Source organism: Podarcis vaucheri (assembly GCF_965113315.1).
Source record: "Podarcis vaucheri genome assembly, chromosome: 10".
NCBI classification, from domain to species: domain Eukaryota; kingdom Metazoa; phylum Chordata; class Lepidosauria; order Squamata; family Lacertidae; genus Podarcis; species Podarcis vaucheri.
The window spans coordinates 48,641,669-48,669,663 of NC_138748.1; the positions used below are offsets into that span (position 1 = coordinate 48,641,669).

General features: G+C 43.2%; 1 protein-coding gene across 1 annotated transcript in view; it reads left to right on the top strand.

Annotated features, from left to right (window-relative positions):
* LARGE1 (LARGE xylosyl- and glucuronyltransferase 1) overlaps positions 1-27,995 on the top strand; it is a 320,062-nt gene that overhangs the window by 226,931 nt on the left and 65,136 nt on the right. The window contains exons 7-8 of the mRNA XM_082241177.1: positions 13,570-13,674; positions 27,213-27,325. Of these exons, the coding sequence (XP_082097303.1) occupies positions 13,570-13,674; positions 27,213-27,325 (218 nt within the window). The remainder of the gene's footprint in view (positions 1-13,569; positions 13,675-27,212; positions 27,326-27,995) is intronic.

Below are 27,995 nucleotides of genomic sequence, written 5' to 3' on the forward strand. Positions count from 1 at the left end.
GCTGAGTGGGGATTTGAATCCTGGTCTCCCACTATACCACACTGGCTGTCAGCCATTCAATCCACCAAGGCTGGGTGGGTGGTGGCAAGGAGCTGGGTGAGTGTACTGGTAGCCATTCCTGAGCAATGGCTAAGGTGGCACATTCTAGCCACATTGCTCCTGTGCTGAGACCTCCAATAGCTTGTGTAAGCTGATGGCATTAGCTGAGGCCTTCATGCATGCATAACCACGCACCTGCACTAGAATGATCAGGTGATTTCCCACAATTAAATTGACTGCTTCCTGCCAGTAATAACCAGAACAATTTTGGGACCTCTCTCTTCTTTGGGAGCCATAGCTGTGTATCTCACTGGTTGCTGTACAAACTTTCTGATTTCAGTGCTCTCTCCCCTTCTCCCCGAAGCTGCTTTCCTGCCTCTCATGCTCCACCTTTTCCAGGGTTGTGTTCAGTGGTGTAGTAAGAGCAGGGATGGTCAGGGACCAAGCGCAGCCTCTTATTTCACAGCAGGGATGACATCATCTCCTGTGTCGTGATTTGCCAATCCTCTTCATGCCAGATAAATAAGCTTTTCCCAGGGAGAGAAGTCCGCCAAAATAAGCAAAGCAGCAAAGCAGAGGAAGAGGTAGGTTGCATTAGCATGCATGACTAAGGCTAAATTGCCACTTTTCTCTTGAAAAATTCCAGAAATTTGGTTTTTTTTCAAGTGTCTTGCAACTGAAACCAAAATATCTGTATTGGTCAAAAATTCATTTTTGTGGCAGTGTCTTAGAAGTGGCACAGCCTTGCAGGTTGTCACAAAGAACACCTGCACTTCAGAATTGATTGCTACACCCCTGAAAGAAATAGGGTTGAGCTTATGGAGCCCAGCCCTGGTAAATCTATCACAGTCCAGCCACTGGCTGATTTTACTATTCTCCATTACATGGATGCACTCTTCTGACAGGACTCGTGCTAAGTACCTGCCTTATCACAGAGCTTTATCCTCTTGAATAATAAAATAATGCATCTGTGAAAGACACGGTCATGGTGCATGAGCAATTACTTTCATGCATTCAGCACATTCCTTCAAGATCATTTCACTACGTTATCACTTAGAGGCATGAAGGGAAAAAAGAACCTTTATCCCATAAGTGCATTTCTTCACGGTACTGATTCATACTGTCCCCACAATACACTGCGTGTTACTCCTACGCAGCCTTCATTCACTGCAAAGGGCTTAATGCAGGGGTCCTGATGAAATCCTTTGAAATGGATAGTAGTCACGCATTTGCTGTGCCAGGTAAATTGTTCCCTGTGCTTTTTAATGGACTTGTGCTCCTAAACCTGGTACACATCGAAAATTCAGCTTTCCTTGCATTACTGATGCTTTATATCCGGTTTGCACTGCACGTATGCTGGGCGGTATGCAGGACATGGAAGGATGGTCTCTGCCCCAAAGTCTTACAAGCTGAATGCTGCAGACAGACCAAACAGCGAGGATAAAGCCTGTTTGAAGAGAAAGTGAGAAGGGAAGGGATGGGGATCACTGTGGGTTGTATTTTTTAATATGCTATTTATGCATGTTTAAAAATGCTTTCTAAGAACTGGATCCTATGACACAGGGCAAGCCCAACTGAAGTCCACTTGCACAATGAGGAAAACAAGCTATCTTCTGAATCGCTTCTTCATATTAATGACCTATCCGGGAAATAATTGTGAGCTAGAAGGAAAGGCGATTGCTTGTTACTTTGGGATGCAATTGTTACAGCATAAAGTATTGGGATAAAGATAGTGAATCAGTGGTGTTTGTGGGTGGTTTGTTATTACCGCTAGAAACCTTCACATTTCAGTACTTGTTCTTAAGGCTGGGAAGTAGATTTGAATTATAATTCATCATGGAGAACTGCATTTGGTAATAAAACTGAATCTCACTGCTGTGGAAATGGATTTTCAACTTTATTGGCAGAAAGGTCACCAAGCGTTCTCCTTTTGGACTGGAAGTAGCAACAGTTCTAAATGACATCACACTTGGCTGGCTGATGCCTGGAACTTAGGTGGTACAAGAAAGTGAGGTTTTTCTGTCCTATGAGGCAACATCTGTTTTTTGGGGTAATTTGAGTGGTGTGCAGAAACTGTATTAAGGGCAGCCAAGTTCAAGGTGAATTACACTGCAAGGATGAAGGCTTGAATGAAAACCAAGGGATTTATGGCCACTTGACCCTCACACCATCAAAGTTGCTGAACACACCTTCTAATGACACTTTCTGCCTTGTTTAAGAGTACAGAAACTGCCCCACAGTTTCTATCTAACAAGTGAGCTGTCTCACCAATTGAGCAGGTCTGAAGAGGCCTCTCAAAGCGTCTCTTCCAGCCCCTTCCAGTGAGGTTATAGCTGTAACTCAGTGGAAGAAAATCTGCTTTGCATGCAGTTTCAATCCCCACCATCTACACTGAAGTAGGGAAAGCCCTCTGTCTAAACCCCTGCCTGAGCTAGATGGACTGTTGGTTTGATTAAGGATAAGGCAGCTTCCTCTGTTCCTGAGACTGTGAAGCTGGCCCCACTTTTCTCTTATCGTTGGCATGGCACTGAGTGGAGAAGTGCCAAGCTGGGCAGCTGCAGTGGCCACCATATGCTTCCAACCATCAATATTTTGCCAAAGGATGCTACTTTGAGGCAGAGGGGAAACTAAGAATGTATTTGGGGTGAAGAGATAGCAGCCACTTCAACCCAACACTTCCCTCAGTGCCAAGTCCTTTAAAATTGTAATAATAATAATAACAATAACAACAACAACAACAACGATGATGATGATGAAGTGGTGCAAGTATGAGCTCTCTGGGGCACCCAGTACTTACCCAACTATGGCATGTTTTAAAGCTGGGCCTACAACTGAGACAATTTGCAGGCAAAATAAAAATTGCACCTTGCTCACCGGCTCATGTTTACAATCCTTCTAGCATTTCCTGAATTTCAAAATCCCAAATATTTAAGCGGGGTGGCAAATACGACATCTCATTGTGCTTTCTCTGTCATAGGGCAATGCATATTTTGAAGTTAATGTTTATGTGTTCCACATCTTACCCATTTGAGTTGGTTATGACTATACCAGGAACTTGCTCTCACATTTTCATAGAATCATAGAATCATAGAATCATAGAGTTTCATTTTATTGAAACAAGAATGTTGCTCCTTATGTAGTACAGCAATGCACAGGATACGTCTTATGTTAGGAAGAAAAAAGACCGAAGACTTTCATTTCTTGTAATTTTGTGTGTGTGTTTGTGTGTGTGTTCATGTGGATGGGTTTTCAAAGATAACAGCCTGCAAGTCATAGGGTGCAGGAACAAGCACGCAAAGTGGCATTACTAGCTGCAAAATAATATTAGCTTGAAAATCTAAAGGCATCTTCTTACATCCAAATCCAGGTTGTCTCTTGTCAGTTTACCTTGTGTCTACACTCTCAGAGTCAGATGAGGAAAACATATTATAGCCTCCTTCTACCCTCTGAAACAGGTGGGTGTTAACTTGGTGCATATTCCAATGATCTTAACTCCAAAAATGGCAAGAAAGGGCCCTATGAGCTGCAAAAGGCTGAAAAATATAGCAGAGACTTGTTTCTTACATCCAAAGCTAGTGTTTTAGCTACTGCACCACATTGGCATAATTTTCCTGAGACCTAGTCCAATAACTTTATTCTTATGAAACACTAACACATGTCTTGTCTGTAAGGTCAGCATAGCTTTGCTATGCTGTTTCTCCATTGTATCCTCTAGTCCTAACTACAGTAGAGCTTACATTCTGAGCAAAACAGTTCATAACTAGAGATATTAGAAGGCTGCTCTTTGCAAAATCCAGAGGGTTCCCCAATCTGTTTTATGACCAAAGCCTCTTTCAGGGTGCTACAGTGTTTGGAATAATCCTGTTCTAATTCTGCCCAACTTGATAAATTTTCTCTGTGGTCATGGCCGGCGTCACAACCTTGGTGTTTGTGGGTTCTCTCCCCCGCCCCCCGCCCCTGTTGTCTGGCTATTAATGATGATGTATGTATAAGTAAAGAAGACATCTTCATTTTCATAAGCTAAACTTGTGCCTGGAGTAGGAAGGAGTGAGTGGAGTGCACTTAATCATAACTGTGGGTCTAGAGCAGAAAACAATGACAAAGCTTTTGCTGTTAGTCACGGTGTTTTACTATAATAACTCTTAAGAAGGAGAGATAGGCAGAGCAGAGTACAGAGCAATTGAAATGCATTGTGGTCACTGCTATGTTCTCATCTAGCAAAGAATCGTGATGTTTGCTTTGTCTTTCAAAAAAGGGATCCATTCCCTTTTCCAGGGGCGCAAAAGATTAGAGGAGCTAATTCTTCACCTCAGGAGATCTAGGTTTGAAATGCCAGCACACAGTGAGAAGTGAAATGAGTTGGTAAAGTGCCCAGTTGGAGGATTGATCATAATAGAACAGAGCTCCCAGAGGGCTTGGCACTGTGATTTCTTCTCTGGAGAGACCCAAAGGTAGATGCTGCTTTTGGAAGAACTATGTGTCAGTGACTGAGGCTGGAAGTCCATACAGTGGTGGAGCTTCATGCTCCGGCACCGGGTGGTGGAGAGCAGGCGGGGGTGGGGCTTGCGCGCATCCTGGGGGCGTGGCTTCCAATGTGGGCAGGGGGCAGCCGCGATGGCACCCCACCAGGATCACGCTGCCAGGGGCGGTGCACTCCCCCCCCACTCCTCTTCCTCCTCCAGTGAGTCCATACTATCTTGACAGGAAACTAGTTAGATCCCAGGGCACAGCCAGAAGGAGCATCAGGCCCCCAGCTTGCTGAAGCTGAACAGGACTGGGTCTGGTCACTGCCTTGATGGGTGGTCACTTGAGAATCACATGTACATGACCTTGGGTTTGATGAGGGAAGAAACAGATAGCTTGACTTTTCAGGAAACTACCAATGGCGGCAGTAATTTATTGTTACAAAGCCTTCTTAACACTGATCGAGCTTTCGTTATGTGGCAGCACATGAGAGGGTGTTGTTGTTATAATAGTGCCCCTAGTTATGGAATACCCACTCCTCTCAAGTTTGACCAATGACAATCATGCTGGGTTTTAAGTAACAACTCAAACAGTATTAGGCCTTTGGTTATTAGCATTCATTGGTGGAGATGAGAAATACCTGCGCTAACTGGATCCATGTGTCGTGTTGATGATGATGATGATGATAACGATAACGATGTTTTATTGATTTTACATTATGTTTGAGCTGTGTCACAAGATCCTGCTCCATTCACTTTGAGCTTCAGAAAGATGCAGTCACAAAGTGGTGTAGTGGTTAAGAGCAGTAGTCACGTAATCTGGGAAACCGGGTTCGTGTCTCCACTCCTCCACATGCAGCTGCTGGGTGACCTTGGGCCAGTCACACTTCTGTGAAGTCTCTCAGCCCCACTCACCTCACAGAGTGTTTGTTGTGGGGGAGGAAGGGAAAGGAGAATGTTAGCCGCTTTGAGACTCCTGAAGGGGAGTGAAAGGCGGGATATCAAATCCAAACTCTTCTTCTCTTCTTCTTAACCTGGTGGCAGAATGCAGCACTGGCACAGATTTAACCAGAAGTGGGTGGGTACCATTAGGTGCATAGCACATACACAGAAGCGTCTGCCCTCGTGGCATGATTCTATCAAACAACATAAAACAGGACTGCAATGAGGTCTATGTGGTACAAGTTTAGCTTTATTATTTGATAGAAATGACAATAGGTGCTTCACCACTACCACTGCAGAAAAGAAGGGATAATCTCAATAGTGTCATACCAAAACAACAACAACACAACCACACAGAATAACAGTCCCTTACTTAAGGAGGGAAGTCTTTTTAATGAAAAGTAGCCAGTGTAATTTGAGCTGAAAACAGGGCTCTTCATTCATCAGGGCATTCAAATTGTGTTTTCTAGAAGACTGTTTTTTATTTCTTATAAAGGGGTAATTTGTTCCCCACTGTTCAAACTAACAACTCTGCCTGAGAGCTGGTTGCTGAGAAGGAAACCAAATCTAAATAAAAGTCTGTAAAGGTATAGTTCCATTTCAACTATCCCTTCTGTTTCTAAAATTCAGTCACTTAGTGATGTTGCTTATATAGCTAAAATGGCACCACCCACATGCAAGAGTAGAGGTATCAGCAGACTTGGGAGATGCCAACATTTGCAGAAGTACAAATTATTTGGTGGGGAGGAAGCAGCACAATGTGAACTACGTATATTCAGTGGCCACAAATTCTGGCTGATTATTGAGTGAGGTTCCTCAAAACTGAGAGAATGAAATGGAGTGTCATGGAAGAGCACAGGCCTGACTGACTGGATCAGTGAACAGGAGCACTTCATCCTGCAACATTTTGTCACAGGTTCTGCCTGTCTGTCTGTTTTGTTATCATTTTTAATGGATGGCAAAACGGGCTCAAATCAGCACTGGCGGAGGAAGGGGGTGCGGTGGGTGCGGGACGCCCTGGGTGTCATCCCTGAGGGGGGTGACATCACCGCACTGCCCCCCTGTGAGGCTCACCCCACCCCCGGGTACACAGCATTTGCGCCACTCTGAGTGCCAGAGCAGCTAGCTCCGCCTCTGCAAATTGGGTAATACGGGTGTTTAAAAAACAAACAAACCTGGATACGGCTTCCAAGTGAGAGAAGAAATCCATTAGCAACCAACAAGGATTGTCCATTATCAATTATGAGTCAGTCTGAGGACTGACCTGTGTGCCTTGAGTTTGAGAGAGTAAAATGAAAGCAGATGGGTAGTCTACAGAGAGGGAATCCAATATTGACTTCTTGCAGATAGGATTTTCACATTTTTCTTTTAATGCAGTTTGTAACTACTTGAGAAGACTCTCTAGACCGCTGAGTTATGAAATCCCTTGCTGGACATTAGACAAAGTCAGCTTGTTCTTCTCACCAGTAATATTTGGTTCCACCTGAGCCAAGTTCTAGGATTGCTAAATTGCACCAATTAGGACTTGATTCTGTCTTTATTCTTTTTATTACATTCTCACCCAACTTTTTCCTAAAATGCCCAAGATGGCTAGCCACAATAAAAACTACAGTAGAAAGTTGCCATTCCATATAATGCAATAAGCAATAGCCCAATAAAAGCATATTGGGCATATGTGAGAAAATAAAAGTAAAAAAGAAATGTTAGTTAAAAACACATTAAATACTGACCAAACACAAACTAGCAGAGAAGAACAAATCTGCTAAGTAGGACAAGCATGTACTTAAATGAAAAGGTTTTCACCTGCAGGCAAAAGGGCATCAATGAGGGGACTAAACGTGCTTCCCTTATCAGGGAGTTCCAAAGTTTGTGTGCAGTGACTGCAAATGACTTTCTTTTGGGTTCCTACCAAACACTTCAGAAGCTGACAGAACAGAGAGCCAGGGCCTCCTTGAAGATCTTAATGCTCAGGCAAGTTTACACGGCGGGCAGCCCTTCAGGTAGCCTTCTCCCAAGTCATCTGGGGCTTTATAGATAATAACCAGTGCATGGAATTCTGCTTGGAGTTGGGCATGCAGCAAGTGCAGCTGTAACTGTTTTAACCCTGGAGCCACTTGCTCCCATAGCCTGGCTGTAGTATTCTGAACCAGTTGCACTTCCCAAACATTCTTCAAATGCAGTTCCAGTTGAACTCCTATTCTCTGATTTGCCTTTCTACCAGCCAGGAACACCTCTGTCTTAGGTGGATTAAGTCCCAATTAGCCCAGCCTCAACTAGTCCAGAAATTGTATCAGAACATCAGCAGTTTTCTTTGTGACAGTGAGACAGAATTGGATGTTGTCTGAATACAGATGACACCAAAGACCTGGACAGCCTCGACCAGCAGTGCCATCTAGATGCTAAACAGCACACACAGTGGATAGAACAGAACCCACCCTTTGGGACACCATAGGCTAATGGCCACCCCAGCTCCATCTTCTGAAACGACTCCTCCAAGAAGGACTGGAACCACTTCAACAGTCTCATCGCAGCAGCCAGTCCAGAGTGATCTCACGGTTAATGGTATCAGAAGCCACTAAGAGGTCCTGAAGTGTGAACAGGGTGCACTTCCCTTGTCCAGTCCCCAACAAAGTGTCAGTTTGCATTTTTTGGTGCAAAATGTATTGGTCTAAAGTGTAGAGATCTTTCCTATTCTGATTAATTCAAGAGGGTTCTGGAAGCTTTCTGTGTGATACAAGCTGGAAGTTTCTAGCTAACAAGCAAGCTTCTATTCTGCCTAGAAACAGGCAGAAGGTTCCTAATGTTTTGGTTATTCTTTCAGAGAAGCTGAACAGCTGGTTGAAACTGGTTCTGTTATCTCTTTCTGTCAAGAATCCTGAGTTTCACTTTCTGTCGCTCTTTCCCTCTGGTGTGGTGTTCTGTATATAGTATGCTTAGCGTTAAGGTTTCAGTCCTATTACAAGTTAAGTCTGCTGCAACTGGATTTCTTATGAACTGTGCCAATCCTGAAGATGTATGGATTTGTGACCGATAAGCTCATTTGTCTTCAATAAACTCTGTTGGATAAAGCTAATTTGCCTCTGGTCTATTTTGGGGGAATCCTACAACGTGTTTTAAGTTTTGACTCTGCTAACTGCACATTGGAGTCTGCTCTGGATCAATATGAGCAGAATTCATGACACAAAGGTCATCAACTACAAAGGCAACCAAATCATTGTCCGGCCTATAACCTAGTATGGTGAATGGTTTTCAACCCAAGGGTGATATTCCTTTATGGAAAATTGTCTGTGGGTCTGCATGCCAGTCATAGTACTGCGCTGCTTTTATTTTGTTTATTTATTTTTTAAAATGTTTTTATATTGCTGTGCACTGCCTTCGTATTTTGTGAGGGAGCAATATATAAAAATTTAAATATAAAGCAAATAGGAGAGACCAGAGGCAAAAGTGCAAAGATGGAAGGGTATACACCTTACCTTTGCCCAGTAGTCCACAAACAGAGAGAGAATGGGATGAAAGTTACAGGCATGGAATATTTTTCAGAGGGGCTGAAGCCTTCCAGATTTCAGACAAATATGCAAGGGGTTTCGGTAGAGAATCTTTAAGAGTAGTGTATGTGTGTTCCAGAAAAGGATGCCCTAACATGCAGAGCAGCAAGAAGTAATCCCTAGGTAAGCTTCCTGCCTTGCAAAATTACAGAAGGATAAGTGAAGGCTCTACACACTGTAGGTTTTAATGAGTTTTGATGAATGAAAAACAGTTTGAGTCTTCTTTGTTTTCTGCACAATTGACGGTCGCACACTGAAGACGCACAGCACAAAACACAGAGACAGAGTCAGACAGCTACTATATTATGTTCACAGACAATCAGTCAAACGCAGACTTACAAATAACACTGAAATGAAATTAAATGCTGCTAGAGAAGGGAAATGATTTACCTAGTAATAATAACAGCAAGGCAGACAAACAACAGTGAGTGCGATCTTACCAAAAAAAAAAAAAGGCTACAAGAGATGGGATTGGTATGGAAAGGAATAAAAGGTTAGGTCACACACACAAAATACAACCAGTGATAACTCCACAAAGTTGTTAGATGTTTCTTCTTTTCAGAGAGTCAGCTTGCAAAGAACAGTGAGAAATAATGAACAGTTTATGATGTTACTTCAATGCTGCTCCCAAAGGAGCTACAATAGGAGAACCCTAGTCAAGTCATAGAAGGCTAATCACCGAAGAATTGATGCTTTTGAATTATGGTGCTGGAGGAGACTCTTGAGAGTCCCATGGACTGCAAGAAGATCAAACCTATCCATTCTGAAGGAAATCAGCCCTGAGTGCTCACTGGAAGGACAGATCCTGAAGCTGAGACTCCAATACTTTGGCCACCTCATGAGAAGAGAAGACTCCCTGGGAAAGACCCTGATGTTGGGAAAGATGGAGGGCACAAGGAGAAGGGGACGACAGAGGACGAGATGGCTGGACAGTGTTCTCGAAGCTACCAGCATGAGTTTGACCAAACTGCGGGAGGCAGTGGAAGGCAGGAGTGCCTGGCGTGCTCTGGTCCATGGGGTCACGAAGAGTCAGACATGACTAAACGACTAAACAACAGTCAAGTCATTCTCCATTTAAAGCTGGAAGTGACAAAAGGATACCCCCTTCCTCTCCTTCTCTGTGCCTGGTGATAAATATCTTAGCTTTTCTGTGGGACGTTCAAAATAATTTTACTTTTTGGCTTACCAAATTGTAACTGAGAACCGTGCACTGAAGCTGGTCTGAAGCTTTGGGATCAGCCCACTTAACCTTGGAGGTGATCCAGATGCATCCAGAGTGTGTGGGCTTCATCAAAAGGTGATATACACCCTTGATATTGACCATTCCATTGTGATAGTAAACCTGCCTTCATGAGCTTTTCTCATATAGCTTTAAGAAATAATACGTGGTGGACTCAGTTACATTCGTCAAAATAATACATTTTGAATAAACATCCAACACCAGATGGCACCAGAGAGCAAAAATAGTTTCTATGGATTTTTACATAGGCTCCCCCCCCCTTTTGTTGTAACAAATTAACTTCTGACTTATTTATAGCATTTTTAACCTATTTCTAGATCCACCCAGTGTTTTCACTAACTAATTATATCGTATATTTTAAACAGGCTGTTTATATTCCTATGGTGATGTTGTTGTTGTTGTTGTTGTTGTTGTTGTTTACGTGCCCTTAACCCTAAGATCCCAGGGCAGATTGCAACATTAAAACACAATATTAAAAATAGTTTAAAACAATTTACAATCACAGAAATAAGCAAAATGGTTCGTGGTGGTTGAACTAATCTAAGCATCTAGAGGTAATCACAATCTTACAGGTCTTATGTTCTTCCAGAATTGTTTTTTCCTTTTTTAAAAAGCGAAAGAAAGCAAAATAATCTTGTTTAAAATCAACATGGATTAGACCAAGAATTTGTCGTCAAACACACACTCTTTATTCTGCACTCTTCTTTCGAAAAGCTCAAAAAGAAAATAGCTTACATACAGTTCCTTGGTGATATCCTATCTAGGCATCTTATATTGCCAAACCTTCTTTACCCTGAACAGTTCAACTGTGTTTTGTGCCTTCCGTCCAAATACAAATCACAGTAGGTAGCATGAACACATTTATTTGACCTTGAAGTTCAAAAGTGTTCCATAGTTTAGAACAATGTTAAAACAAACTTCTCATTCAGCATATCATGTTGGCAAACATGAAAAGAAAGAAACAAGTTCAATTAAAGATAAAATATTAATCCCACACTTATTAAGAGTCTGGGATGCTTATAGAAATAAATTAAGTCCAGGCGTTTCACCACTGTTGCCAATTATTTACCATGCTGAGTTTAAGACAGCAAAATCAATGGGAGGCTTCTTTCAGAGAACAACATAACCTAACATAACTGTGTGACGTTATAATAAGCAGCCATATGATTCCTCTCTCTGAAATAAAATAGAAAGCTGTGAGGAAACCTTCTAAATGTCAGTATTTTCAAGTTAAATCCTTTGTAATAAACGTTTAAATGGCGAAGGGGGGATTAGGGCATTAGCCAGTGGCAGTTTTCGGGGACCAATAAGGGGTAACTATCCAGCATTGATAAATTACTTCAAGGCTTGGAAGATACAAAGGGCAAAGTAAAAATAATGCAGGGGTGGGATTTGGAAGGAATCTGTTTTTTGCATGTTTTAAAAAGTGTTACTCACCCGGTTTTCTTTTTCTCATTCCCCCACCACCACAAAGCCCCTGCCTTTGTGTAACATCTTGCCTGATGAAAAATTGTAGAGAACTTGAAAACTTAGCATAATCTTGTGGCATTTCAGTTCGTCTTCATAAAGGCACTGCTGCCTTTGCTGTTTTTTCATCTTACCATGTTTGCCTTGGGGGATATTTTCTAATGAAAATCATTGATACCATAGGCCAGCCAGACGTAAGTCTAAGGCTTTTTGTTTGTCTCATTTCTGTTCTGCTCTTCTTTCATGGAGCTCATGACAGTGGATATGAACTTCGGGGCTGGTCCCTACTATTAGGCAAAGTGAGACAACCGCCTCAGGCAACAGTTTGTTGTGGGAAGGCAGTAGAACAACAGTGGCAGCTGCCAGGTTGTTCCTCCTAATTCCCTTGGTCATTCTGCTCTCTTGGAAGATAGGTGCCTCCAGTACAGTGGAGGATGCCACCCCATCAGCATAGTTTATGTAGGATTCAATTGCTAGTCTGATTTCTTTTGTACATATAGAATGCGATAGGCACCATATTTGCCTCAGAAAATGATATGCCTTGGACCTTTCGCCATGAGTGTATCCTACTTTATCCATACAAGAACCCTGTGAGGTAGTTTGGACTAAGAGATAATAATGCCTCCAAGGCAAAATGAGACAGTTAATACTGACTTTTTCTCCACACGCACATGGGAGAATTACATATATGCGTCTAGATACAGATATGAATGATCCTACTAGGGAAATGTTTGAGAGATGATGAATGAACACTTTTAGATGCTATCGGACTGAGAGATTTTACAGGTTTGGTTAAAATCAAAGTATTAACTTTTAGTCTGGTTGGAGGGCAAATGTGTAAAACTTACTTTTATTTTATGGATTCATTTGAAGAGTTTATGTATCCCACCTTTTGAACCTTTTCCGGGGCAGCTTGCACTAAGTTCCTTATTGATTAGTACTGTATCTTATTAAGCACTTCATCTTTTTAATATGTTTGCTATGCATTTCATTCTGTTGAATATGTGTCATATAAACATAAGTAAATAAAACTTGAAAGAAAAACAGTGCCTTATTTAAGTGTCTCATGAGAGTCCTGCTCAGGCATTCAATACCCAATTGGCTACCTTCACCCCCAGATGCCAACTCATGTACTGGTTGCACTCCTGGTTGATCAGGATTCATGTCCCTGAGGAGGGAGCCCTATGTACATACAGCCTATAAGGGATTGGAATGGAAATTCCGCCAAGTTTGGTTCTGATGTTGATTCACTAGAACATGATGTTGGCATTGAGGAAATGGGTGTGGGCAAGGTGCCAGGGCATCCAAGCCCCAGCAGCTGCTATAAGAGGTAGGAGAGACCAGCAAGAGGGTGGCAAAGGTTGTGAGTCTGTGATGTGAGGAATAATGGGGACCAAGGTAAGCTTTGTTATCTATGGATTCGGAAGGAGGTTATGGAGCTAGAAAAGCAGGCTTATTGGGCAGGGGAGTAAATATAATGAAAGCTTTGGGTTCTGTGATGATTAAGCCCTTCCTAAGCCAAGGTCTAGGCTATAGGATATTTAGCTCTCTCTGTCAGGGATTGCAGAGGCATTAAATAGGCTCCGAGTGGTCTTATGAAACAGGGGTTTTTCCGTACATCTGTATGCCCATAGGGTCCTCTCCCTCTGGGGGATGTGGCCAGCATTTGCATTAGTGTCTAGGGGGCAGGACTAGCTAGGTGCATTCAGAGAAGCCTCTGAACAGGGCTGATTTGGTTTCTAAACAGGAGGATTAGCTTGTGTAGGGTACAATGGCATGCAACATGTTTTCATTCTATGTGCATTATGTCCCTCTGGCATTTGTGTGCTTGCCTGTCTTTCCTAAGAGTTTGTCCTTGTTTTTTGTTTTCCAGGCCAGCAGGTTCTTGGTTTAGTGGAGAACCAGAGTGACTGGTACCTTGGGAACCTCTGGAAGAACCATCGTCCCTGGCCAGCTCTTGGGAGAGGTTACAATACAGGTAGGCCAAATTGCAACATGGAACTAACTGAATAACTCTGATTAGTGAAATGATATGAGGGAAGGGCTATGAATCCCTGCCATCAGGGGCATGTTGGACCATGTTGAGAGAACAGGATGCCTCTTCCCCACAGCTCCTGCCAATGCCTCTTATCAGGTGATTTAGAGGGAGAGACCCTCTGCCCTCAAGTTAACATTGACTCTTCCAATTTATGAGCAGTCTCTGAAAAACAGGAGAATGCATCCCACCTGAAGACCATCATAGCCAGACAGATGTAAGCTAGAAAGTATTTGACGGAGAGGGCTGCCCAAATCCTCTCTTGCATTTCTACCTAAACCTGTACTTAATGGCATTATAACTTGTCCAAACTATATGTTAGTTCATTTCACAGTACTTTGGTTGGGGTTTTTCCCTGCCTCCTGCACTCAGTTGCTGGAGAGGGGGATTCACTTGGTGAAATATAAGTATCTGCATTCCTAGATTTGAAAGTTCCAGCTGAAATTTAAAAATTATGAATACTCAAAAGCTACCATTTATATTTTCTCTGTCATTTCCTTCCCCATCTCAATATCACTTTAAAAAAATCACTCTTTCAATTTTAACAGCTGTTCCCCTCTTGATTGTTTGCCACATGTTTCTACATCCAAATTGACATTCATATTTTTAATATTTTACTTCTGGTCTACATTAATTTGTTCAGATTGTTTCCATGCCCCTTCATAATTTGCAACATGAAATGAGGGTGCCCTTTAGTTTTATACCACCTTAGTTGTTAGTCAATACTGCAAGGATATCTAGAAAAGTGTTCTGTGAGCTCTCTCTCAACTCTGGAGCCAACCATTCCTTAGAGCTTGGTTATGTTCAGAACCACTGTAAGGTTTCTCTTCTTGTTTGGACTTCGATAGTCTGGGCTAAGCTAGTAAAGCAATGATGTGTGGGAGAGCATCTTGTTAACAGGACTGCTCATGTTTCTGTTTACACATGTACCTGAATACATATGTTACACACGAGTTCAAGGAAGCAAAACCTTTGAGGATCTTTAATCTGAAGATGAATGCATGCCACGGTGGTTATTGCACCATGTGCCATTATCACTTTATAAATGCCAATTACATTTACTAGAGGGGATTAGCAAGGAATAACACATGTCAAGATGAATTCAGGCAAAATATTTATTTACACAAAATTGTGGGCAGTGAGTAAAAGGGCTGTGACTTGAAGCTCCAATTCAGTCATTTAAAATAACAAGATGGTTAGTTGTTACACAAGCTACCCAAACCCACATTTGCCTGGGCCAGTAGCTTAAAACTGTTTCTATGAGAGCAGTAGGAAAAGATGGAGTTGCAATATATAGAGCAGGATGGCTACAAGGGAATGCTCAAGTGCAGGTGGCTGGGGTTTGGATAACGCAAAGACAGAAAGATATAAAGATTTGGAAACTAAGAAAGGTAAAGTTTAGAGGAAAAGATGAACACCAATAGTTACCTGCCCCAAGGAAGGGAGAGTAAGGAGCTATTGTTTCCTGAGTTTCGATGTGACCTGCTTATTTGATATTGTTGCGGCATACGAATTCCTTACAGCAGTTCAGTTGACTGGGCGCCCTGTCCTTCCAGTACTCAGCATATCAGCTTCCTGCTTCCTGAACAGACACCAAAGGCTCAGGCAAAAAAGGGGGGTCTCAAGTCAAAGTTTGACTACCACCCTGGGTTCCTGAGAAGTCTCCTAATGTAATTTTAAAAACAAACAAACCAGAAGCAATTTCCATGAAGGGATATTACTAGCTTTTGTTTCCTACTTTTTTAAAAATAGAAGTATAGTGGTTGGAGTGTTGGACTAGGATCTGGGAGACCAGGGTTCAAATCCTCTTTCGGACATGAAGCTCACTGGGTGATCTTGGGCCAGTTCACTGCCTCTCAGCCCCAACCTACCTCACAGGTTTGTTGTAGGGATTAACTGAGGACGGGGAAAACCATGTACACTACTTTGAGCTACTTGGAGGAAAAGATGGGATGATGATGTTGATGATACAAGAGTCCTGATGAACCTGAAGAAAATAGCAAACACATCTGAGAGGCAAGGAGGCAGGGGGACAGTATCAAGCTAAGTGAAAGGCAGGTGTGCTCCCGTAGCCATCCACAGGCAAAGCAGGCTTGGAGAAGGAATGTAGAGCAGCTCTCTGGAGTATCCAGATGGCTGGATAGTTTGGGGATGTGTGGGAAACACAGTTATAGGAGAGAAGCTTTCTGATGGACATTAGCTCTAACACAAAGGATGATTACCTTAATGATAGTACTGGAAAGAGGGTTCATTAAATGTTAATTAATTCAAATACTGAGTCATTACCAGACGTATCAATATAATTTCACTACTGCAGAATGGCAGAGTGGTCATTACCAAGCCAATCAGAATTCACATCCAGATGACTGAGGTGCTCCTCATGGGGAAAGTCGGTGGTACTTTCCCAGGAAGAGTAAATTTAGACTAAGCATGATTACCAGTGGAATATGCTTGCTGGAGGAAGTCTGTAGGGCCAAACAAGGGCATATGTTTGCATTAGATAATTAATTAACTAAACTTTTTTTTTCTGTGCATGGCTTCTGAAGTTACTGTTCAATCCCATGCCCATGCAAGTCAGCCCACTCAAGCCAAGGTTTGCTTCCTCTGTTGCTTTGCAATAGCACCACACTCATTGCACAGATGTGGTGGCACTGTGGGTTAAACCACAAGAGCCTAGGACTTGCTGATCAGAAGGTTGGCAGTTCGAATCCCCACGACAGGATGAGCTCCCGTTGCTCAGTCCCTGCTCCTGCCAACCTAGCAGTTCGAAAGCATGTCAAAGCAGTGGCGTAGAGTGGGGGGTGCAGGGGGGGCTGGCCGCACCGGGTGCAACATCTGGGAGTTAGGGTTAGGGGGCGCAAATCCACGGGTTAGGGGGCACAAATTACTTGCCTTGCCCCGGGTGCTGACAACCCACGCTACCCCACTGTGTCAAAGTGCAAGTAGATAAATAGGTACCGCTCTGGTGGGAAGGTGAACGGCGTTTCCATGCGCTGCTCTGGTTCACCAGAAGCGGCTTAGTCATGCTGGCCACATGACCCAGAAGCTGTATGCCGGCTCCCTCGGCCTATAAAGCGAGATGAGCGCCGCAGCCCCAGAGTCGGTCACGACTGGACCTAATGGTCAGGGGTCCCTTTACCTTTACCTTTACATTGCACAGAGCAAAGAGAAAGTAGCACCTACTTCTTGAGCATATTAAACTTATCTTCTCAATCACAGTGATCTTCCTAGTAGCAGGCTAGAGTGCTGGTCTTAATATAGGGAGAGCCAGATTCAAATCCATGATCTGGAGTGGTTGTGGGAGACTTGTAGACCTAGAACATGCTTCACCAACCTGGCCGCCTCCAGATGTTTTAGACATCACCCCCAGCCAACATTGCTAACTGCCGGGGTGATGGAAATGGTGGCCTAGAACATCTGGAGGGCACCTGGTCAGGGAAGCGTAATCTAGAAGTTGCCAGCAACAGGTGGGGACAGAGAAGTCTGACGCAAGAGGCAAATTTGCTGAACATCATTTACTTTCTGATGTTATGATAAGGATTGTATAGGCAGCATTGGGTGATGGGTGGTGTGCTACATTTGGACAAGGTAATTGAACTAGAACGACTTTTCTTTCTTCCAGTTCTGTAGCTGGTATTCTGAACAACAGTAAAATATATAAAAATAAGATTATGACAGGGTGATGGACTCATGTCCCTTCATTGCTAGGCCCATTCATATAGAAGAGAAGAAGAGTTTGGATTTGATATCCCGCTTTATCCTGCTTTATCACTACCTGAAGGAGTCTCAAAGTGGCTAACATTCTCCTTCCCCCCCCCCACAACAAACACTCTGTGAGGTGAGTAGGGCTGAGAGACTTCAGAGAAGTGTGACTAGCCCAAGGTCACCCAGCAGCTGCATGTGGAGGAGCGGAGACGCGAACCCGGTTCACCAGATTATGAGTCTACCGCTCTTAACCACTACACCACACTGGCTCCCATAGCTGGTCAACAGTATTTTTCCCATGGCAGAGGAACTGGCATGCACCATTGCACATAGGGTAAAGTGTAGCCATATTACATTTGTGTAATATCTCATTTAAGGAAAAGAAGAAGATTCAAGCAAATTGGACCTTTGTGTCTAAGTACTTTTGTGTGCAGCATCTTCACTGCATGTTAGAATAGTTGATGTGCACTTTGAATAGTGGTTCTTCTGTGTTTGCAAATTTACATACCCACGCATTATCATTCTTATAGATCTTAGTCTACTCATACTTCTACTTTTTCAGTTGTATCTGACAGATCTATTAAACCTCACCCTTTTTCAGCTTGTATGATTAGGAGAATCTAAAAAGTGGGTGGAGAGGTGAATGGAAAGCCGGTGAAAGGAAAGAAGATTGGATAGGAGGTTGCCGTAAATGGAACAACATTTTTCAAAAATGTGGAACAAGAGGTCATTGAGTGAGACACTCAACCTCTTGAAGACAGCGAAGGATGGATTATTGACAGAGTCAGCATACCCTGCCATAAAGAAATCCAGTAAAAATTGAAATGTATTATTTGACTCAATGCTCCCGGAGGAGAACAAAGACATAAATCTCTTGAGGAAGGTAAAGAAATAGTGGAGGAAACTCAAGTCTTATCAGATACTGGCTCAGTAAATTAGAGCAGCTGTCAAATAACACAACTGGTGGCAGGAGGGGGGGCAGAAATCTCTAGAAAATGGCAGAGGAAAGATGAAAGCCACAGGCAAATCAATCATGGTGCCATAATGGAGAAGCAAATGGACCAAGCTCTGGAACTATTTAGACTAGAATGGAAAAGTAAGCTTTAAAGAAACTGTCAACCCTAATGGTTACTGGAGAAATAGAGAAGGAAGGAAGGCAGCACTATTTGCCTCTTCAATAAAGCATGAGTGAAGTCATATTCAGATCAGCACAATTAATTGAATTTAACAGTTTACAAAACGTCCCCAAGGAAAACTGTCCCTACTTTTGCTCTCATTAATGCTTTGCCTCAGGGCCTCAGCAAAACTATAATATTTGTCCCAGGGCAGGCTACACATTCATAGATTCACTGCCAGCCATTGTTTTTCTTTGTATATAGTTAGATGGTGTTCTGGTGGGTTTGAAGGCTTGCATGCTATTTTGTGACACAGGTATTGCATTAATAATGAATTTTGGAATTTAAATTGATGAAATATGTAATTTAGATCCAGTTGTGTAGGCTAGAAGTTACCCAATGCAGACTCATGGATTCGCCACCTACCAAACCTTTTTCTCCACCCCATTCTTTCCAGCCATGTTTAATGTCTAACAGAGAGTTCTGGAGAGCTCGAAAGCTAGATTCTTGTCTGGAATTAAAATTTCACAGGATGGCACACATCATTAGCTGTCTTTTATCTCAAAAAAAAAACCCAGGTCAAAGTCAAAATCCACTGACAGCCACTCTTTACTTGTAGTATTTGAGCCAATATTCCACTAAGACGCAGTGTGCTGCTTCATCAAAAGGCAGTTTGATCTTCTATGGACTCCTCTGCCCTAGGCCCTATTGATGCCATTGAGGTTTCCACTAGTGGAATAGATCAGGTTATAGGTCTATAGGCAGGCAAGAGCAACTGTGGAAGTGGCAGTGATAGCTGAAGATCCCTATTACAGTAATTAAACAATACACATCTTTGTTTAATGATTCCATTCTAGTGGCCTTTCTGAAACCTCTTTTCATTTGCATACCATGGCATGTATGCATGCATATTGCTGACACATATGCTTGTACACAAAACTTAATTGAATTTGATTTGTTTTTAAATGCTGGTGAATATATGGAACTTACTAGAGGTCTGAGTGCATCAGGACAATGTGATGATCAACTTTGCTTTGAGAAGAAAGCTTTATGGACAACATTTCTTGGAAGTTTATGAAGAAAAACTTGGAAGGGATGGGAATGGGACGGGGGTTTGAAAATGGTCTAGAAGCAATTTACTCAGAACAAAAAGCTAGGTTGATTGTGAACAATGTAGTGACAGAAGAGTTCCAAATTGAAAAAGGAACACGGCAAGGGTGCCCTCTCTCTCCCCTATTATTTATCTCAGTCCTGGAGGTGCTTTTGAATATGATTAGGAAGGACCGGCAGGTACAAGGAGTACAGGTCGGAGCGAAACAATACAAACTGAAAGCTTTTGCAGATGACTTGGTGTTAACACTACAGGAGCCAGAATCTAGTACAAAAAGAGTCTTAGAACTGATTCAACATTTACATATTAGATGTCCCAAAACTGGCTTTAACTCAGCAAGTGAACTTCAGGTTCCCCCCCCCCACATCCTCCCCACATCTCATTATCAGCTTATATTAGTTTATGCACTTTAGGGATGGCAGTCCAGGAGGAATTCATTTAATTCTTGCATTGCAGGAGGTTGGACTAGATGACCCTCGGTGTCCCTTCCAACTCCACAATTCTATGATTGTATGACCATTAAATATGGAATAGCCATTGCCTACTCTGAAAAAAAATAGACCTAAATTGGCATTGCAGTGGATAAATTAGTCCTCTCTTTCTAACATTCTCATATGTATTGCAGCCATCTCTAACCTGGTACTCTCCAGATGTTTTGAACTACAACTCCCATCAGCCCCAGCCAGCATGGCCAATGGTCAGAAATGATGGGAGCTGTAGTCCATGACGTTTGGAGGTTTCCAGTTTGGGGAAAGCTGACATGGCAACCGTTGTTTTTTTAGCAGTTAATGTAATTACTTGTGTAGCTAAATTATTTACAAGAGAGGTGGCCAGCTAGGCAGCCATAGGCCAGATTGTGTCCCCCTAAGGAACTTTTCCAGCTAAATCAATGAGACATAAAAAACCTTTCCTACTGTTTCATTAAGGAAAATATATAATGACTCCAGGTTGTAAGAAAGGGAGACATGGCCACTTATGGGAATGCCAGTTTGTTTAATAAAGTACAGTGGTATCTTGGGTTACAAACACTTCAGGTTACAAACACTTCGAGTTACAAACTCCGCTAACCCAGAAGTAGTACCTCGGGTTGAGAACTTTGCCCCAGGATGAGAATAGAAATCGCGCTGCGGTAGCGGGAGGCCCCATTAGTGAAAGCGTGCCTCAGGTTAAGAATAGTTTCGGGTTAAGAACGGACCTCTGGAATGAATTAAGTTTGTAACCTGAGGTACCACTGTACAGTGGTACCTCGGGTTACATACACTTCAAGTTACATACGCTTCAGGTTACAGAAATAGTACCTCAGGTTAAAGAACTTTGCTTAAGGATGAGAACAGAAATCGGGCGGTGGCGGTGCAGCAGCAGCAGCGGGAGGCCCCATTAGCTAAAGTGGTGCTTCAGGTTAAGAACAGTTTCAGGTTAAGAACAGACCTCCGGAACGAATAAAGTACGTAACCAGTGTACACTTCTGTACCACTGTACACTTCTGGCTCCCAGACCATTGTCTGGAGCATAGAGCAACACCCAAGAAAGCAAAGTTCAGCATCCCTGATCTAGAACACAATAATGCCTTGTTTATTTGAAGCAATAAGCACTGGGGCCCTTTTACCTTAAGCTTTGTTAATAACTGGTTTGTTGCTCTGGTTCACTTCTTGGCATTCCTTGTTTTTTCTGAAGAATATAAAGTAATCCCATTAAGGAGGAGGACACGTCTCAATTCCCGCTTTTAAATGAGGAAATAATGCCACTGTAGTTTGATTTAAGACCCCATTATCAGAGCATAAATGTATGGAGATGTGTATGTTGCACTCTAAATTGCTTGTACAAAAGAATTCTTGTTTCCCTCCATCCTGCTGTGGACACTGAAGGAAGCATACGTTTTGAAGTAAGAACCAAAGAATATAACTAATTATGCTGCTCCAATCTCAGGAGTGTTCTTCCCTTTCTAGTGATGGGAGGCCTCTCATCAGTAATTTTAGCCCAGACAGAAGAATTGCACATCAAAGCCAAGCGTTGCTGTCCTGGTGACTAAACTGAACAAAAGCCCTATAATAGGTAATGGGGATTCCATGAAACTACATAGTAGTAGCGGTACTAGTGGCGATGATTCTCACTTACTGAATGCTTTCATCCCCTTTACCCATGTTGCTTCCCTACATTGATTAAATAATAATATCCCTACATAATAGATGGGGGCAGAGATGAGAGCAAGAGAGAGCCTAAGTGGAAGCATAAGAAGTATTCTGCTGGATCAGACTAAAGACCTAGCTAGTCCAGCATCGTATTTCATACAGTCACCAGCCAGATGCCTATGTAAAGCCCACAAGCAGGGCATGAAGGCAGCAGCCTGCTGTCACTGGGATCAATCGATCCATTACAGTCAACAGACCAGCAATAAAACAAAAGCATACAGTAGATTCTAGATTTTTGATTCATTGACTCATTGAATCTGCTTAGTTCTTCAGCTGCAGCAACATCCACTAGGGGCTGAATCCCCAAAAGGTATAATTCATTTACAGGGGTAAACATTTACAACTACTTGGTAAGTTTGTAACACAAACAACTGTCCTTTGGGTCTGTTATAGCTTCTTTTGAGAACTTTGGATTGGGGCACAAATTCAGTTTTGATTTGCAGTGATAAAGAAGCCCATTCAGTTGCCCTCTAGGTCGAAAATGTAGGCACAGTCTGTGATACAAAAAGCAAAATAATCTATTTTATTTTGTTAAGGGTTGGGTTGATATCTGAGGATGGGCAAGACCTTTTCCTGCCTTTCACACTGGTGAGATTAAGACTAATGTAGTTCCTAAAATAGGCTGGGAGAGTGAGCCAAGAAACAGGTTTTTTTAAAAGCAGAGTGTCTCTAAGTAACTACATTTCCATAGCCCCAAGCAACAGGCCTGAACATGAATTACAGGAGACCTCCATGCCTTTATAACATTGCTCCTTATTTGTTAGATGAGTCTTGTCTGACTAGTTGTCACCCTGCTAATTCAAGAAGATCTGCTTGTATCTGCCTTTCACTCTTTTGTGCTTATGTGCTGGCAAACTTTCCCCCTTTTCCTTCTGGGTGGGAGAATAAGGGAAAATATGCTGCTACGCTGTCATTGGAAGATGAAAGGATCGCAGCTGGAGCCAGATGTCCAAGGAAGGGAAAAATCCTTTGATTTCCCCTGTTCTCCCACCTCCCATCTCTCTCTCCCCCAGCACAAACAGATGAGGACAAATCCCTTTCTGCCCTGCATTCTGCTGTTTGTCATCTTGAATCTAGCCTGAATTGCACTCAGCATGACTCTGGGGGAAGGAAGGACTTTGTGAGGCAACTCTCTTGTCACATACACTCCCACAGCTGAATGCAGTTCTTAACGAATGTGAGGGTCATGAATCTTGGAGAGAATACCAGTTTGAGCCCTGGCTTCTAGAAAGCAAAAACTCCTTTATTGCCTACTTCAGTTTTGGGGGCTTTTTTGATGCTGCTAATATGAAATGAATAGAATAAATTCATCCCCGTGGCATACACTCCTTCATCTTGCTAACACTGATAGAAATTGTGCCCTTTTTAGAAGTAAACATTGCAAACTGCAACAGGCTGAGCTGCCCTTTATTGCATCTCTGTCTTTTTTGGTGTTCAAACCCTGGATGGTTCAGCAATATTTTCAAAAGTATCCTTTCTATGTATTAAGAGTGGGAATCATTTACACATCCATTCCAGGATGATTTTAAATGAATGTCCATGCCACTGTGTAGTAATAGTAATAGTAATAATGATTCTGAAATTGTTTTAGATGCTCTTGAGTCAAATATCTTATAGTGTTGCATTTTTCAGCCTTTGTGTTTGGTCTCCTTCCAGTCTTTGCCTCTCAGCTGCCACTGTTGATAACCCCTTAATCTCTTTAGTTGTGACACCATAATCTGCCAGCCTGGGAGAAGAATGCGGAAACAGAGGGGGGAAATAACAATAAATGCCACCCCCACAGCACTCCCTTAAATAAGTATTTATTAGATCATATTTCCTGTTTTTCAAATGTAAATGTAAAACCAGTTTTACACATCCTAAGGGTCTGAGTGAGGGATGGTTTATTTTATTCCTCTCTCTATACCTTATTCTTATAACCAAAGTCCTTGCTGTCTGGAGGTAATCCACAGCAGGGAGGGGAGTTGTTACTTTACTGTCTAATCTATCTATCTATCATCTATCTATCTATCTATCTATCTATCTATCTATGATGGGAAGATTCCACTTTACAATGACCTTCAGCCTCAACCAATCATTCCTTGGTGGTATTCGTGGCCACAAATGCTTTTTCTCACTCTCAGTCACACACGCAAACCCCTGACAGGATTAAAGCTCTTTTTTCCAGGCAAATGTTTCAGGGGATTAAAAAGGGAAAAAAGAAAATCAGTTGTGCCAGTTAGAAGAGAGGTTGGCTAGCATTTCATCAGGACAGATTTTGGGTATGGTGATGACCTTTTCCTCCTCTGACGACTTCTTGCAGCAGGAAAGCAAAGAGGATATAATGGAATGCTTCAATACCAGATGGATCATTGTGAAAAATGTCATTCAAATGCACTTGGGGAGGGGACTTAAATGCACTTTTTTATTGTACAAATTCTTCTGTTGGCAATAGATTCTGGTTGAGTAGTAGTGCGCCAGGTTAAATCCATAACCTTTCTCCCCCAATTTTGGGAACATTTTTCTCTCCTGGACAAAAAAACTCTGCCGTACTAGATGTCAATCTTTATATTAAAAAAACAAGCGAACAACAACACCTTAACTTTTAGCAATAGGATGAGTCAATAAGGCTGCAATCCTGTGCACACTTACGGAGGAGTAAGTCACACTGAACTGAATAGGGCATACCTCCGAGTATACATGTCTAGGATTGCTCTTTAAAAACCACCTGTGGTTCACCCAGCCAGTGGATTGGCTGGTTCAGAATACATATTTCTTAATCAATGTAGTTTGAGACAGGACATGAAATGGAGGTGGCAATAAGTTCCTGTGAATATAATTTTACAACCTACCTAGGAAGCCTTTCTGATTGTCTTAAGTCACACTTACCCTTTCTGGATGTCTTCTGCCCTTTTCGGTAGGAGTTGTTTATTTAGCATTCCCCTTTGGTTTCTGCTTTTGTTCTTCCCCCCTACCCTTGGTATTTCACCTATTGCAGGTGATTGCAGCTTATAGCCCCTGTCTTGCTCCTTGGTTATTATCCTGATGTGTTAATTTTACAGCATCTCCAAGTTTAACTATATTCTGTTTCTTATCGCTCCTTTGTTGCAGTAATGAGGATGTTAAGCGAGAGAGGGCCTATCGCTGATCCCTCTAGACGGTTCCTGCTTGCATTAGAGGCTGCCATTATCAGGACCATTTTTTGTTTAGCAACTTACAAGCAGTTCCCCAAAATGAGGTTCTTATCTATGTCCACTGGTATTTCTTATTGAGGCAGTCCCCTGAGACTCTATCTTAAAGGTTTCACCGAAAGCAGATACAGGGTTTGTACTACATCACCTTCATCCACTGCTTTTTGAAGTTTGGTTTTCAGCTATGTACGGAACAGCTGGGAGGGAGGAGACCCAGTGGAGTATAATGAATAGACTGCAGCCTGTTTTGCATGCTGATTTCTGTGTTAACCCTGTCATCACTGCAACAGTCCACCATAATAGATTTTAACTACTTTAGTCCTCTCAGTTTGTCCTCATGTGTACTTCATATTGCGGTTTTTATGTTGATCTTTTCTGTGAACCACCCTGAGGCCTATGGGTACAGGGTGGCATATAAATTCAATAAATAATAATAAGAAATAATAATAATGCAATGGGAAGGTGCTTCATTCTCGAAAGCCTTTGCAATGGGGGTGATAAGTGGAGAGGGAGAGGAAGTCGGTTGCTTAGTGACAGCTTCATTTTGGAGGCAAGTTGGAGCTTTGAATTTGGGGGTTTTCACTGTGACCATGGTGTGGGGGGGTCAGCCCTACCATTGGGCCAAACTGCTGTCAATTGTCATGAAATAACAGCAAATTGTAACTTGTTTAATTGATCATTATTGCAGTCATGCTGTCAGGGGGGAAGGCATTTGTGGGATTTCCTGCTTCAGCTGCCAAAACAACCCCTCTCTAGCCTTGGCACCTAGATTTGAGTGGCAGGGGGCAGGAATGTCATTAAGTGCTCTGTCTCAAGCAGGAAAATGTTTTGGGATCAGTCCTGTGCAGGGGGAAATGGTTAATGTCAGGAGCCGGAGTCATGTATATGTCAGCTTCAAAAAACAACAACACAACAACAACCACCCATGGTGCCAATGGAATTAACTCTTTATTCAAGGAAACAAACCACAGCTCCAGCCTAGTGGTCTCAGCAACTCTTTCTAGGAGGTCTTACCCCAATGAAGCAGTTGTGAGGACTGAAGGTCCCAACCTTCCCAGTGCCCACCAGGAGTCCTCCTCTCCAGGGTCCTTCCCACACAGTCTCAGGCAGTGCCTGCACACAACCCCCCTCTGCTCTGCCCGTTTCATTTCTCTGTGTCTAGGGCACCAGTGAGGAGGGGAGCAGAGCTGGTCTCAGCCGGAAGGGGAGACTCCCCGGCTTCTTCAGCAGCCTGTCTCTCTCTCCAGTCCCCACTTTTGCCTCAGAATCTGAACTTCTCTCTGCCACAGCCTGTTACCTCTTCTGTCAGCATCTCCTCCTCCCAGTCTGTTCCTTCTTCTCTCTCTAACCCCTGATCATCATCCCACCACCAACTCCTGGCTCTGAGCCTTCTTCCCCTGGGGGTTCCCCCAATGGTGATTCCCACCACTTTTCTGCATCCAGCCAGTCCATGGCAGTTAGTAGCTCCTACCCCTCTCCTGCTTCTTTTAAAAGGAAACGCATACATTGGCAAACAGTGTCTTTAACTTAACAAGTTTGGTCCAAAGTTTCACAATTATTAAGCTACTTCTTTATTTTTTAAAAACAAAACAACAGCAATAAAACTGGTTGTGTTCTGATCAGGATAGTTTCTTTCTCTTCCTCTGTTAATTGTTTTCTGTAAAATGATGGGCTGGTTCCCATTTTTAAAGAAAGTGCTTGCTTTTAACACAATTCGAAGTGTTGGTGTCGACCTTTAAAGCTCTAAATGGCCTTGGCCCAGCATACCCCAAGGAGCGTCTCCACCCCCATCGTTCTGCCCGGATGCTGAGGTCCAGTGCCGAGGACTTTCTGGCGGTTCCCTCACTGCGAGAAGCAAAGCTACAGGGAACCAGGCAGAGGGCCTTCTCAGTAGTGGCACCCGCCCTGTGGAACGCCCTCCCATCAGATGTCAAAGAGATAAACAACTACCTAACATTCAGAAGAGATCTGAAGGCAGCCTGTTCAGGGAAGTTTTTAATGTGTGACATCTTAGTGTATTTTTGGTCTTTGTTGGAAGCTGCCCAGAGTGGCTGGGGAAACCCAGTCAGATGGGCAGGGTACAAATTAATAATAATAACCCCAGTGCAGCACTGAAACATGAAAGCCTTTGCTTTCCCTGTTTTCATTTTCTTTTCTTTGCATTTATTGTTGTTGCTGTTGTTGATTCCAGGGGTCATTCTGCTACTTCTGGATAAATTGCGCAAGATGAAGTGGGAGCAGATGTGGAGGCTCACCGCTGAAAGAGAGCTAATGAGCATGCTCTCCACCTCATTGGCTGACCAGGTGAGTGTGCAGTTCAAGGTTGCTCCTGAAAGTAAGGGGTGGGGAGAGAGAAAATTGACACAACTTTCCTAGCCTATGATGATTGCTGCAAAGATTCCCCTGGAAACATGTTGGGAATTACCGTATTTTTCGCCCTATAGGACGCACTTTTTCCCCTCCAAAAATGAAGGGGAAATCTGTGTGTGTCCTATGGGGCGAATACAGGCTTTCGCTGAAGCTTGGAGAGTGAGAGGGGTCGGTGTGCACCACCCCCTCTTGCTCTCCAGGCTTCAGGAAGCTATCAGCAAGCCTGGGGAGCCCGCGTGAGTTCCTGCAGGGCTCCCCAGGCTGCGGATAGCAGCCTGCCGCCCGGCGCACAGGCGCCCTCAAGCAGAGCGCCCCGCGCACTGGGCAGATATCCGCAGCCTGGGGATAGCAGCCTGCCGCCCGGCGCACGAGGCGCCCTGAAGCATAGCGCCCCACGCGCTGGGCAGACATCCGTAGCCTGGGGAGCCCTGCGGGAACTCCCGCAGGGCTCCCTAGGCTGTGGATAGCAGCCTGCTGTCCGGCGCGTGGGCGCCCTGAAGCAGAGCGCCCCGCACGCCGGGCAGACATCGGCCAGCCCCACAAGCTCAGGGGACAGTGGGGAGGCGCAGTGCCACCATCCTGCTGTTCCCTGACCTGGTTTGGT